Below are 13038 nucleotides of genomic sequence, written 5' to 3'. Positions count from 1 at the left end.
CTGTGTCCTAAGGGCAAATGATACACAGTGCAGCGAATCCTTTGGAGTCAGGGATCAAATTCATTCCTGGCCAGGATGCATAGCAATAAACACAGGAAGGAAGTGAAGTACTTCTGAGAAATAGAGTTCCCTCCAGCACCCTTTCAATTTGCACACTGCAAGACATTGTGCTTTGTATGTAATTATAATGATTTATTCAAAGGTGTTTACTAGTCAAAGGCATAATGTTTTGCTTATCTGGTAATTACATACCTTGTTAAGACCATCGAGTAGGTTGTTTACACTGTCAGTCTTTTGCACTGAATGAAGTATTAGCTTGTATGTTTTTTCAATGCTTTATTTGCCATCTGTGCTGTCTTTATCAACCTGCAGTTTTTTGAATGTTTCTTTCACAAAGGATTATGTAGTGAATCTGCCGTGTGTAAATTTCACATACCTTAATTATTTTTGTACCATAATACTAGTTCTTGTAATGTGAAATTCAAGATTTCTTTACAGTAATGGATGCAATGTACATAAAATTCATCTCTTCAGCTTTGTAGCACGGCTTATAAACATTAAAATGTGATGGCTAATTCCATAAACCTAGGCCCATTCTGCACCACCAGTTCATTACTGTACTTAATGTAAATTGAGTGTTAACTCTCCATAAGTAAAATCTTCATCCAGTTTTGTGTTTGTCACTGTGACTAGGATAGGAAAAAATACATTTTAGAGAGGGAAATCAGCCAAAATAAATATCTCTGTGAGCTGTCAGTGGGACCAAATTAAGAGGTAATCTTATACGATTAGGAAGGTATTATAGGTGGATATCTTAGAAATTAAATAAAATACGTGTAATCTTAGGAAAAAGAACCAATCAACTAATTACTGAAATAGCTGTCCTGTAAAGATCTTTGACCAAATGTTGTACCCTGCCGTGGATGCTTTACAAGATGCTTTGGTCATCCTGTCACTGAAATGGTTTACAATTTACTTAATTTCTGGTGTCCTCAAGAGATATAGTGATTCCATTAATATTTTCAGAAATACCACCATCTCTAACTAGTTCAGATTACAAAGGCTATATACAAAACAAATAAACAAACAAACAAAAACACTTCAGGGAGCTGACCAAGCTAGTTTCAAGCTACATTGGCTTTTCTACACCACATCACACGCTGCAGTATGGGCAGACTCCAAGACCTATTTGTGTCTAGCCTATAACGGTGTTTAATTGGTAAAATTAATGAGTTTTGCCTTTCCTTCAGGCAGTTGTCTCTGGTTCCAGTGTTGCTTGTTTCCTGAAAATAGAACCCTGTGGTCTCACAGGTCAGCTTCATCCCAAAAAAAAGAAGAATCAGTGACACAGAATCTAACTATTTGCTCAGTGCAACTTGATTTCCTCATGTGCACCAGTTCTACATGTTGGTAATCTATTATCTAATATTTAGGAAGCTGCTACGCCAGAATTCAGACTAGCAGTTCCTGCAGTTTGCAATAGCATGACCAATCTTAATTCCTGTAAAATTTGCTTCCCAATAATGAAAGAACACAGAAGATCATATTGCATATTGTGCAGTACTGGGGAGTTCAGAAAAAAAAGAACAGATTAAAGCAGCACCATGTTGTTCAACTTTTTAATTTCTGAAACTAAACAGGTGATTTCTTTCATCTCAGATCAGACACCAGGGGACTGGACATTGGTAGCTGTCAGTAATTGTCTCAGATATAACTGGAGGTGCCAACTGTGAAATCCCTAAATATATATACAAAGCCTGGTAGTGAAAATGTCATTTTCCCCTTTGCCACCTGTAACTGTTCATGTACTTAGCACTCCAACAATTTGCTGTTCCTCAGGATTCTGCTCGAAGTATCTTTTGTTCAAATTGCATGATATTTTCTTTCTCAGTATGCTTCTTTTCATTCCTGATAGGTGGCATAAGCCCTTGGGATCTTCTGATCTGCTTATCTTCCAGAAAAAATGATGGTACTAGCTGCATTCAAAGAGATGACTTGCATCATCTAGAGTTATTCCAAAAGGTATGAAATTATTGTGTTATCCTTTGTGGGAATGAGGGCACAGGGCTAGCCCAAATTTTCAGCAACCGCTCACAAAAAGAAATGTATCTAATACTCATTTTACACTGCATGAGCTTGGTTGAACAGCTATAAAAATTTTTTTTCAAGTTCCTACCTACTGAAAAATGCTTGTCACATACGAACAATTCATTCTTTATATATCATCCAGAGATCAAAAGCAGTTTCTCATTTGGACATAATATGTCATTTTGGATGTCAGCATTTCAATGTAAATTGAATGAAAATTGTTACAACTGTTTGTTAAGTTTTGCTTTTCTCTTCTTTAGCTTGAACTTCATTCTTGACCACCCTAAACAGAATGACAGGCATCAAAAGCATCTACAGAAGTTAAAGGAAATTTAAATAAGTACTCCATTTGAAAAAGAAAATTTAGAAACGAGGAGAAACAATTAGCAAATGCATACAATATTTTAGAATAATAACACAGGCAGAAGATAAAGCTGGACAAATTTAGGCTTCACAGTTTGTATCACTCCTGAGTTTTATCTAACATAATTGCTACTTGTAAATATAATTCAGGCACCTCTTCAAACAGTGACAATACACCTACAATTGATAATGTTTAAGCTGGACTGGTGTCACCCTCCAGGGCCTTCACAAGAGTTCTTTGCTCTGGCACAGCAATCAGTTTACTCACAGTCAAAAGGAACAATGGTGCCAATAATTCTATGTATTTTCAGGATTGCTTTTTTTTTTTTTCACTTGACCATATCGTGGGTCTGATTTAGGTAACTCAGATATGCAAATGTCTAAACAAATACCTGGCCTGTTAGTGAAAATATATAAGTGATTTAAACCGAGATCTTTGGAAAAAAAAAAAAAAAAAGTGAAACCAAACTATAGACGCATTTTGTCTTAGGATTCAAGTAAAACAGCATAGATAATAACAGCAAGACTCTGACCTGAGAGACTGGGAGAAATGGAGCTACTTTAAAAAAGCATTTAGTGCAGGTATTGAGTTCATAAGTATCCAAAAAGCCACTGTCATGTCCACTGAAGTCTGAGATAGGAGTATGTACATTGGGGTTCCCTGGGACAGAGTATGCTATCTTGGTATATCCAGATGAAAATATTATAGCAACTCCAGTTTGCTAGAAACACAGATGCTTTGATTTCAGGTCTCAGATCATAAAACCTCTCAGGCTTCTGCAAACTGCATTTTGCTCATTCTATGCATACTGCTGTATCTGAGCCTTATATAATAATCTTTACAGCACTCTGCGATGTCCAGAAGTTTCACACATGGATAACTGAGACATGAGGTGATCAAAGGAATTGTCCAGGTTCCATCAGGAAGTCTGCAGCACAGCAGGGACCTAAACCAGATGGCCCATATCTCTGGATAACTTTAAATATTGGCCTAACATTCTTTGCAGCCAGCATGTCCATACCACAGTGCAACACAGTTCTTTGTTGCAGAGCCTGGATATGGCTTAGTTATGTTAGCTTACCACTGTTCCCAAGCACAGAAATTCAGGAGGCTATTTCTGTGCAGTGAGAGACAGAGATTGATAACCAGCAGAGGACAGAGAAGCTGCAGAAACTAAAAAGGAGGGCAGAGAAGGGATAAAAACTCAGCAGCCAAGAGGAGAGACATAAATCTGAAATTTTGTTGTGTGATGGCCATGGAGGAATAGTCCATACTTTACATTCATTATTCTATGTTACAGGGATGGAAATGTTGTAAAACTGACAGGATTTTTGTGCCTGAAGAGTCCCTGATAAATTAAACATGAAACCATTGAAGAATCCAGGAAAATAAAAGGAAAAAAAAAAAAAAGTAGCTATTGTCTGAATGAAATCATTAAAGCTTTTTTTTTTTTTTTTTTTTAAATGTACAGGTAAACCTACTTCCAGAAATTCAGCGTTTCCTTTGCAGAAAAGAGGGATTGTGCCAGATAACAAAAGCCTTTTCAGGTAACTTAATTTCCTCATATATGCATAAGGGGTGAAGGTCTTTTAGTAGTCATCACAGTAAGTCTCTGAAATGAGACTGTCAGGCTTATAATTCCTTTGTGGTTTTAGTCATAAATGCATAGGGAGAAAAAAAAAAAGGTAAAAAAAGTAAGAAGAAAAAAAGTAAAAATGAGACAGGAATGATAATCCATTTCAGACACCACTTAAATACAAATAGCAGTTTTGTAGTATCTTTTCAGTTTAAAACATTGCATTGTTTAGCCACGGCACTCTGCAGAATATAATTTGGCTATAAGAGTCTTATTTTAGGACTATTTTGTGTTAATATAGTGTATTAGTGTTTACACTTCAAAGCTCTGGGTTCAATGTAATATGTTTGTTCAGCTTTAAAAAAATGCTGTGGTACAGAGAAGGAGTTGGTGTTAGAGTTTGGTTCCAGTCCAGATACAGTTTACTCATAAAAACCCTTTGTGTATTAAGATCATAGTATCATAGAATGGTTTGGGTTGGAAGGGACCATAAAGATCATCTAATTCCAACCCCCCTGCCATGGGCAGAGACACTATCAAACAGAATCATCAGCCAGAAAAGTTCAAAGGTTATGGGCCAGTTGCCAGAGAATTCTAATTTACTATGGGTAAAATTCAGCTTCAAATAGAAACTGGACAAAACTACAGAGGGACACATTCTGGTCTCAGTTGCATCACTAAACATCCAGCATTGATGTTATTTTGGATTTATGATCTACCTTCATTATATAAACTTTGCTTTTTTTTTTTTTTTTAAATCCAGCAATAACCAACCACACATTTATTCCATTAGTATTTAGCTTTGTTTGGCAGATGTATATATATATAAGATTGCTCAGTTTGATTGCCTTGCCTTGCCTTCTTCTCCTTTTATAAATATATAGTTTAGATTTAAGACATAAAGGAAGGATTCATCATGTCTCATTTAACCATTTAGAAGTTAGGTATCTTCCGCACCAGTATTCTCCAGTCAGTGGAGAGAGAGGGGCACCTTCAAAGACTTTCATTTTGTCCTAAACTATATATTTGAAGTAGGTTGGTTGAATTACACCCCGGAGGTATGTATCACCAATTACCTCTAACCACTAATGGTAAATGGAGCCTAGATAAGTAGCCTAGATTAAATGTCTGACTTCTGGATGCTCAGCTAAAGTTAAGGTAGCTGGTTCCTAATCAACACCATATTTTTTTTCCTTTTTTTTTTTTTTTTTTTTTTTACTGTTTCATTTAAAGATTGATCAATATTTAAAACTTACATGAAGAGTTCTCCTTAAAGAGCTGTATGTTGAGTGTCACTTGGACATTTCCTAATTTCCTGGTGCAGTCAATTGTCAAAACTGATCATAAGGAACATGCAGTATAATGAACATCTATCCAGGCCCTATGAGAGTTCTTTATACTGAAGTCATATTACACCAGGTTAGTGATACATTTGGTTTTGGCTGAATTTTAAGTGTCTTCAGTGATGCCTGCTGCCTTGGGTCCCTCGCACTGGAATGTGAACGAGAATTATATATGTGAATGAGAATTATTACAAGAAGTGTTATGATATAGTACCATTTCTGGACAAACTTGAGCAGATTTCTAAAAATTTCAAAGGACTTAAGGAATTGGTAGTTCCTACTCAAGTTGTATCAGACTTCCTTTAAAAAAAGCAATGGTTACTACTTGGAGGAAGGCAATTGCAGTAGTTTTATTATTTTTCCTACCACAAAACCACAAACAGAAGGGGCACTAACCGCACACTGAGCTTTCCCCTTAAAATATGCACATTTTCACACAAAATATGCTGTCCACAGACTGTGGTACAAGCCACTATGTGTATGTGGTGTGTTAAACTGTTCGGTGTTCTCTCCCCTTTAGGGAAGGGCAATTTGTAAGCATCTTATTCCATACTTATATTATTAGTGATTTCCTGGCAAAGAGAAACCTAACTGACTCTGAAGTCTCATTGAAATTAAAGTAGTTTTGTGCGCTTGGCAGCAGGGGTCTGACAGTCTTTCCCACCTAGTAACAGAGGGTTATTCTAGCCATCTGCTGAAGTACTGTCAGATAGAAAAAGGCTTACTTCTCACCTCTCAGTCATCAGTAAAAATGATTTTGAATCAAAATCAGCTGCAGTGTTTTAAAGTAGAAAGAAATCCATCTCTTAAATCTAGGTGTCTCCACATCAGCATGTGCCCCAGTGGCTAGGGCAACTGTTTCACTGCAGGAGTCTCATGCCTCTTGGGACACCATGGGGAATCCAGGCCACGCAGTCGGACTGGCAGGTTTGGCACAGAATCTTTCTGAAGTCTTTCTGGAACAGCAGCTGGAGGTTCAGGCATCTATTCATCAATAGATGGCAATGGATGTCTATGTGTTGGCAACTGAATCCAACACTTGGTATCTAAGCTCCCCAAATTAACAGAAGTACAGTTTAGAGTCAGCACTGTCCAAAAGAGTATTTAGTTACAGCATTAATTTAGGGTTAGCTGAATAGCTCTGTGCTGACTGGATAGTCTACGCTGACATCCATGGACAGGAATGGGAACTGAGACTGACGCAGAGGGAGTCATCTTTTTATAGACCGGGCCTCAAAGTGCAAGTGTCTGAATTCAGGGATGGATCCTCTTCAGTATTACTGCATGTGTGACATCTGTTTTAGTATGAGTGAAATTCACCTACAGAAGGTAAAATTAGAATCAGAAAGCTAAATCATTTGATTTCAGTGTAATGGTTAAGGGGACAAAAGGCATAAGTTAAAGCAAGTCTGTGTAGAGCCAGTTACCATCCTTCCCCTTCCATTCATGTGATATAATTAGCCTTTTCCACTTCTTTCTTTCAATTGCATCCTCTGAAATACTTTTCTTCCCAACAGCAAAGTCGCCAAATATTAGGATTTGTTTCATCCTCAATTTTGAAATTATTTGAGGAAAGAACAGCTTTCATCAGTATTTCCTCCACATGAGAGTTTGTTTCCTTTCAAATCAGTGACTAATTTTCACTCTTGTGTGTTTGAGTCAACAGGGCTTCTCCGCAATTCCTGTTGAAGAGGATCAGTTGGTTTGTTATTACTGTGTTTGTCATTTAGTCAGCCCCCCAAGGAGCTGAGCAATTTCCTGTAAAAGTGAAAACGCAAAGTTGCTGCTCTAAGAATTATGTGATCTAATTAAAGACACACTAAGTCATAGAAAAGAATATCAGGAGCAAGGCTGAGAAGAAGGGATTACTGGATTTACTGTGGGTATGACTGTTGATATTGATAAGCAGTAAGGGTAAAGGTTATTTTTTTTAAGATGTTATTCTATCTGTTGATATTCCTAGACCATTGTGTTTTTTTGCTGTACAACTATTAAACTGCTAGGTTTTATATTTAACAGAAAGTGACCCCTCACATATCTCTGTTATATCAACTTAGCTGCTATAAAGAAAATGAATTGTAGAAAATAATCAGGTCAGTGCCTGTTTTTTCCTTCATTTCTTTAATGGAAAATCTTTTCATCAGTCTGAAAATTCAGATTGGTTCTAAGCATATGTGAAGACAATATTATGGACACAGGGAAGCCAAACTGGAATAAGATTAGTTTAGAGGAGAAAAAAAAAGAAAATAATTATGTGATATGTATGGATAAATAGGATTGAATAAGAGAAGGAAGGAGATGATAGAGGTTGCTGGAAGATGGACACATGGTAGTGATTTTTTTGATGAGGCATAAGAATGGTAAAGAATACTAAAATTCAGCATGAGAGCGACTGAAGAATTGCATGAATTGCATAAATTGCAGGATTGCATGACTAAAATCTTCCCATGAACAGCCAAAACCTGGAATCTCTCTGAGGCTGGAGAATGACTGGCAAAGGGATTTCAGGTGCTCCAACTCCACTGCACGTGGGGTCAGGATGGGGCTTAATTGACTCCTGGCACTGCTCTGACCTGACAGATGGGAAGGACTGAGGTCCACAATGTGAACAGAAACCCAATGGCCCAGCCTCAGTTTAGGGCACGGAAAAAAGCATCCTGATGTATGCACAACAAATTCTGTCTTTGATAGGTTTTTCCTAGGAAAGTAGTGGCAACACGTAGAGTATTGAAACAGTCTCCATGGTTTTCTCATTCCCTAAGTGATCCAGACTAGACTGTCTTTCCACATAAGCATTTGTCTTGCTTCACCTCTTCCAGGGCCCAGCCTGTGCCACGCACAACTATTTTCTCTACCCATCCAGATCACCGATTCTTTTTGAAGTAATACTTTTGGCGTATGCCTCCCTTCTGGGTTTCTTTTTATTAGTGTCACTAGCGCAGAGATTTTATGAGTGTCCAGGAGCCTTGGCTCCTCCCTTGATCACCTGCGGGGCTAGCCAACAGTATTAATCACACAGGAGGTCTGGGGATAGACATGACCCTGATAAAATTGGGTGGGAGGGAGAACCAAGATAGACCAGCTATGTGACTGAGCTCTCACTACGTTATATGTTTACTGTCTGGTGTTCACTGAGGAGCTAACCTCCTTCAGCTTTTCTCCCCTCTTGCCTGGCCAATCTGTCCTGCCTGTCCCCAGCTTACTCTGGGTCAGCAGATAAGGTGATGAGGTGAGGGGGGGGAGCAAGGGGAAAGTACATCCACAGAACCCATCACGCCTTTAATGTTGGCCTCCTCGTTAGCCAGCAGTCGACACAGAGTGGCAGGGTTACTTGCTTTTATTTTCCACTTTCTTTGACCTGGATGGTATTGCTGTTTGACATAAGTAAATGAGACTGAGGGCGAGAGCAGCATTCCTCCTCCTCTGCCACTGTCCCAGGACTCCCGTCAGTAGCTGGCAGCGAGTGCTGGCCAGCTGCAGTGAGCCTTTAGAGCTGTGCTTACAGTCACTGCAGCTGACTGTCACTCCTTTGGATGTTTGTCTTTGGATCCAGGAAACCCTGCGGGGCAACGTTGTAAGAGCGAAATTATAGATTAAAGTTATTTTCTGTGTTAATAATTCAGCACCTCTGTGACAGAAACATGCTTCTTTATAGGGGGATCCATTTCTTTCGCCAGCTGGCCCTTAAAAATGCCTACACATAAGCTGTGATCAGTTTTGTGCCTACTACCATTTTGCTACTGAAGTTGCTTAAAGCCTCAATGACGGCCAACAAAATCAGCATCTGTCTCTTCTGAGTTAGTTTGATTATAAACTACTTGCAGCAGGATTTCTGTGTTTTACTACAAGGTCAGATCTCAGCTAGGACTTCAGTAATAACAGCAAATGTGAAGACTGAAAGGAAGAACTGCAGCTAAATGAGTGTAATCACTTAGCTTTCACTCATATACTATTCTATCTGCTACTGTATTACCACCACAGAATCATAACTGTGGCTCTAATCACACAACAGGCAAGCAAAATTTTCACTGAGATACTCTTCCAGAGTTTTACAGCTTATCTGTAAACTTAAGTTCTGGTATGAAGGGTGCACAGAGAAGAAGCCCTTTTGGAAGATATTGAAAAATCCTTATCTTCTAACTGCGAGGATACTTTAGGAATGAAGAAGCAAACATTGTATTTAATACTCTTTTCAATGCATCTGCCAAAATAGAGAAGTAACAAACATGGTAAATGATTAATCTAAACCAAAGCTGTGTTTGCTGATGCTTTTATTGGGGAAAATAAACAACACAAACAACACAGACATTTAAAAATGATGTGCTATCATTTGGTTATCTTTATAACTCTGAAACTTCACAGTTGTTTTTTATCATGGATTTCAGTGCATTCCAACCCACAGTGTAAATTCCTTTCCATCTAGATCTGGTTTCTTAAAAACTTTTTTCTTTTTTTCTATACTAAATATATTTAGATAGCCATTGTATAAATTTCCAGAAGTTACTAATAATTTGAAGTTTCTCCATTCTAAATATTTGGTGTGGGTTACTCTGAAGTTAGCTGTGTTACAGATGGAGGGATCTCTGCATTTTCTGAATATGAAAACCTTTTAAGGACAGGCTCAATAGGCCTGATCAACAGATCAATAGTCAGTGAGTGGGATATCAAACCTGCAGAAATATGCACATCACAAACGAAGCTTATAACACATTAAATTCATCAAAAGAGTGTTTAAGCAAGAAATCGTCTTCCCGTGAAAACAACAGAAATTTTGCCAGGACTTCAGTGGGGTCAGGACTACCCCCAGCCTCCTTCAAATATTCAGCACCCGCTTTGAGTTTCGGAGGCACCTTGTTCTAAGTGCACGGCTTATAAAACTCTGAGCATTAAAGGTTCTCTTTCTTTAGCAACCTCAAGGAGCAATGTGTAAGCTGTAGGAAAGTATTAATCTTTGTTTCAGAGTCTTTTCATCAGATAGGTCAAATGGATAACAGAAGGCAATTAAATGGAATAGATCTGCTTTCTGTGACAAGCCTGCAATGACCTCAAGTCATGTAAGGACAGTAGTTCAGCTAAAATCATCCATTCTCTGAAATCAGTACTGAAAAATGAAAAAATGCCCTTTTAATGGTCACCACTTTCATGGTTATATAGATTAGGGCAGGTTGCTATACATGACTGAGCAAAAAGAACTGGATAATAGGCTTTGATCAAAATTCGCCGATCCTCTATGTGCTCAGGAGTCTGCCCAAGACTCTATGAAAGCTGTTTAAGCATCTCCTGATGTGAAGCAATCTTTGCAGCTGTTTAACACACCTTTCAAACCTACAAAGCCTGGAAAGTTGCCCAGCTGTAAATATCAGAAGAGGACCAGTTTGGAGCAATGCAATTTGTGCAGTCTGTTTCAGAAATAAGCTCTTTGTTCTCCAGAAGCCCACACCAGTCAGACAGATGGATGATCCCAGCACAGGAAGCAATACACATTTCTTCTAACTCACTGAGAAGACAAGTCAGAGAGCAAGCCTGAAAGGCAGGCAGAAATGACCTGTTATCACTCCTTTCTGCATATTGTGCTGCATCAGAAACTGCTGAGAAGTGTTGTGAGATGACTATCATTTTCTCTTTTTTTCCTGTGTGAGAGAATTTGAGATCCTGCTAGAGACAGTCTGCCACTATGAAAATCTAGGAAGATGCTCAGAAGATTTGAGATGAAAAGCCTGCCATATACCTCCAGTATTAGTGACCTTTCATGTTCTGAAGTGATGTTTGTCCTGCCTAAAGAAAAGCTACTGCATGAAGACTGCAAGTATAAATGTGCTGAGCTTACGATGTCCTATATGAAAGGAATGAACAATATGATGGACTCAGAACAAAGCACAGCATCTTAGTTGTGTTTCATTCAATCTATAGCCTTGTGCTTCCTTACTCAACGAGGAGCTTTCAAGGTCACTCAATCATGTTGAAATTTTTTGAAAATTTTCTAATAGAACTGACTGTTGGTAGGCATTCTGGAAACAAAACAACCTTTTCATCACAGAGACAATGGTCTTAACTGCTTTTTGCTCCATGTTTTAAGAGCACACAATATAGCCTCTTTGATCTCAAGCAGAGTTTAAAAAAAAAGAAACCATATCATAACTCCCCTTACAACATCAAAGGCTAGTAAAAAGGAGAGGATAAAGAAGAGGGCACATTTGTATTTGTCCTCTGTTTCCTTTTCTTTCAGTTAAGTGTTACTCATTTAAAGCAGTGGGTACTCACTTAGTTCAGCCTGTGGGATCTTCTCCTGTTGATTTCCTTACGCTTGCAGATCACCATATGTTTAAGCTGACCTAAACCCTCCATTTACTGTCAGTCCACGTGGCTGCAGCCATGTAAACAATGACCTGGCTACACGCCAGGAAGTCTCACTTTGCCCAAAAGTACCTCTAGCTGTTGGTAAACCTTTTGCTCAGCCCCACGTTGTAACTCTTAAATCAGCTATTCTTTATTGCATGTGGGCTGAATCTCATGTTACACTTCAGAAATCTGAGCCAAAGACAAGAAAATAACTTGGGAGCCGGAGATGGGGGGAGAGGGAGCAAGAAATCATAGCTGTGTAAAACATTTGAAAGGCCTCATTAGATACCAGCGGAGCTGCTGCTGCTGTCATCTGATCTGTTTGACTCTGGTACTTCGAGAGATCGCAGCTGACAGAATGAAATCTGCCACCAGTTCATGTGACAAAAGGGCACTTAATTTTTTTGATCTAGAGGTGTTGACTTGCTTTGGTGGATCTTATACCTCTCGTTCCCATATGCTGCCCAGCTGTTCCTGCGACACGGATCTGTGTTTTATCCACTGCGGTGGTTAGAGGGCTAATGTGTGAATTCAGCTGAGAATGTGCAGTGGCTTCCTTACCCATCGAAATGGCACTGCAGAGAACACCACAGGCAGACAGAGAAGGGATTTTTAAGGTCGAGACTTGGAAATCGGTGCTGTTTGTTGGTGTTTTCAATAGTACCATTTCAGAGACGTCAGCATAAGAAGACTTCTTCAAACCAGAATTTCAATGAGGATTTTTTTTTTTTCCAAAGTGAAAGTAGGTATCAGGCCTTAGGTCCTTTGCTTTATACTCGATCAATAGATTGCATAGCCTTTTAAATACTGCATAGCCACTTTAAAAGGAAAAATGTTCTTTTCTAGTATACATTTTTTCCCCTTTTGATCTTAAAGGTCTGTGCTACAAAAACTATGTATACTAAGATTAGGATTTTTGAAAAAGGGAATGTAATCTGGATGGGGGACTACAGTGTTGGGACTTGTCTTATTTCTAACTTGGTTTCCCAAGCTGACTGACACATCAACTGCTGAGCCTCTCTCACTTCTTCTACTATCAAATGTTATTGTTATTTAAAATGTTGCTGTTATTTACATACTTTGAAAGGGCTGGTTAATTAACAACAGCTTGCAGAGTGATTTCAAGATGGAAAAACATGTCAATTACAACAAACAGTAAAGGCACTGCGAGCTAATTTTCATTGATGATGATGTTGATTAACAAATTTACAGCTCTGACAAACACTGTTACTGTTTCTGAGTGCAACAGTAGGTGGAGAATTGCCATGAGTACCGATGCAGCTGAGTGTTCAATGCTACTAACGTCTCTTTATTATTATGATAATTGT

General features: G+C 38.6%; 1 protein-coding gene across 4 annotated transcripts in view; it reads left to right on the top strand.

Annotated features, from left to right (window-relative positions):
* The window catches only part of CPED1 (cadherin like and PC-esterase domain containing 1), a 150447-nt gene that overhangs the window by 32479 nt on the left and 104930 nt on the right, over positions 1-13038 (top strand). For all 4 annotated transcript variants that reach the window (XM_080590755.1, XM_080590754.1, XM_080590753.1 and 1 more), the window contains 2 exons: positions 1916-2022; positions 3924-3999. In XM_080590755.1, coding sequence (XP_080446881.1) covers positions 1916-2022; positions 3924-3999 — 183 coding nt within the window. The remainder of the gene's footprint in view (positions 1-1915; positions 2023-3923; positions 4000-13038) is intronic.

The sequence above is a fragment of the Anser brachyrhynchus genome, assembly GCF_964034855.1.
Source record: "Anser brachyrhynchus genome assembly, chromosome: 1".
NCBI lineage: Eukaryota > Metazoa > Chordata > Aves > Anseriformes > Anatidae > Anser > Anser brachyrhynchus.
This window is presented reverse-complemented; position numbering and strand designations above follow the sequence as displayed.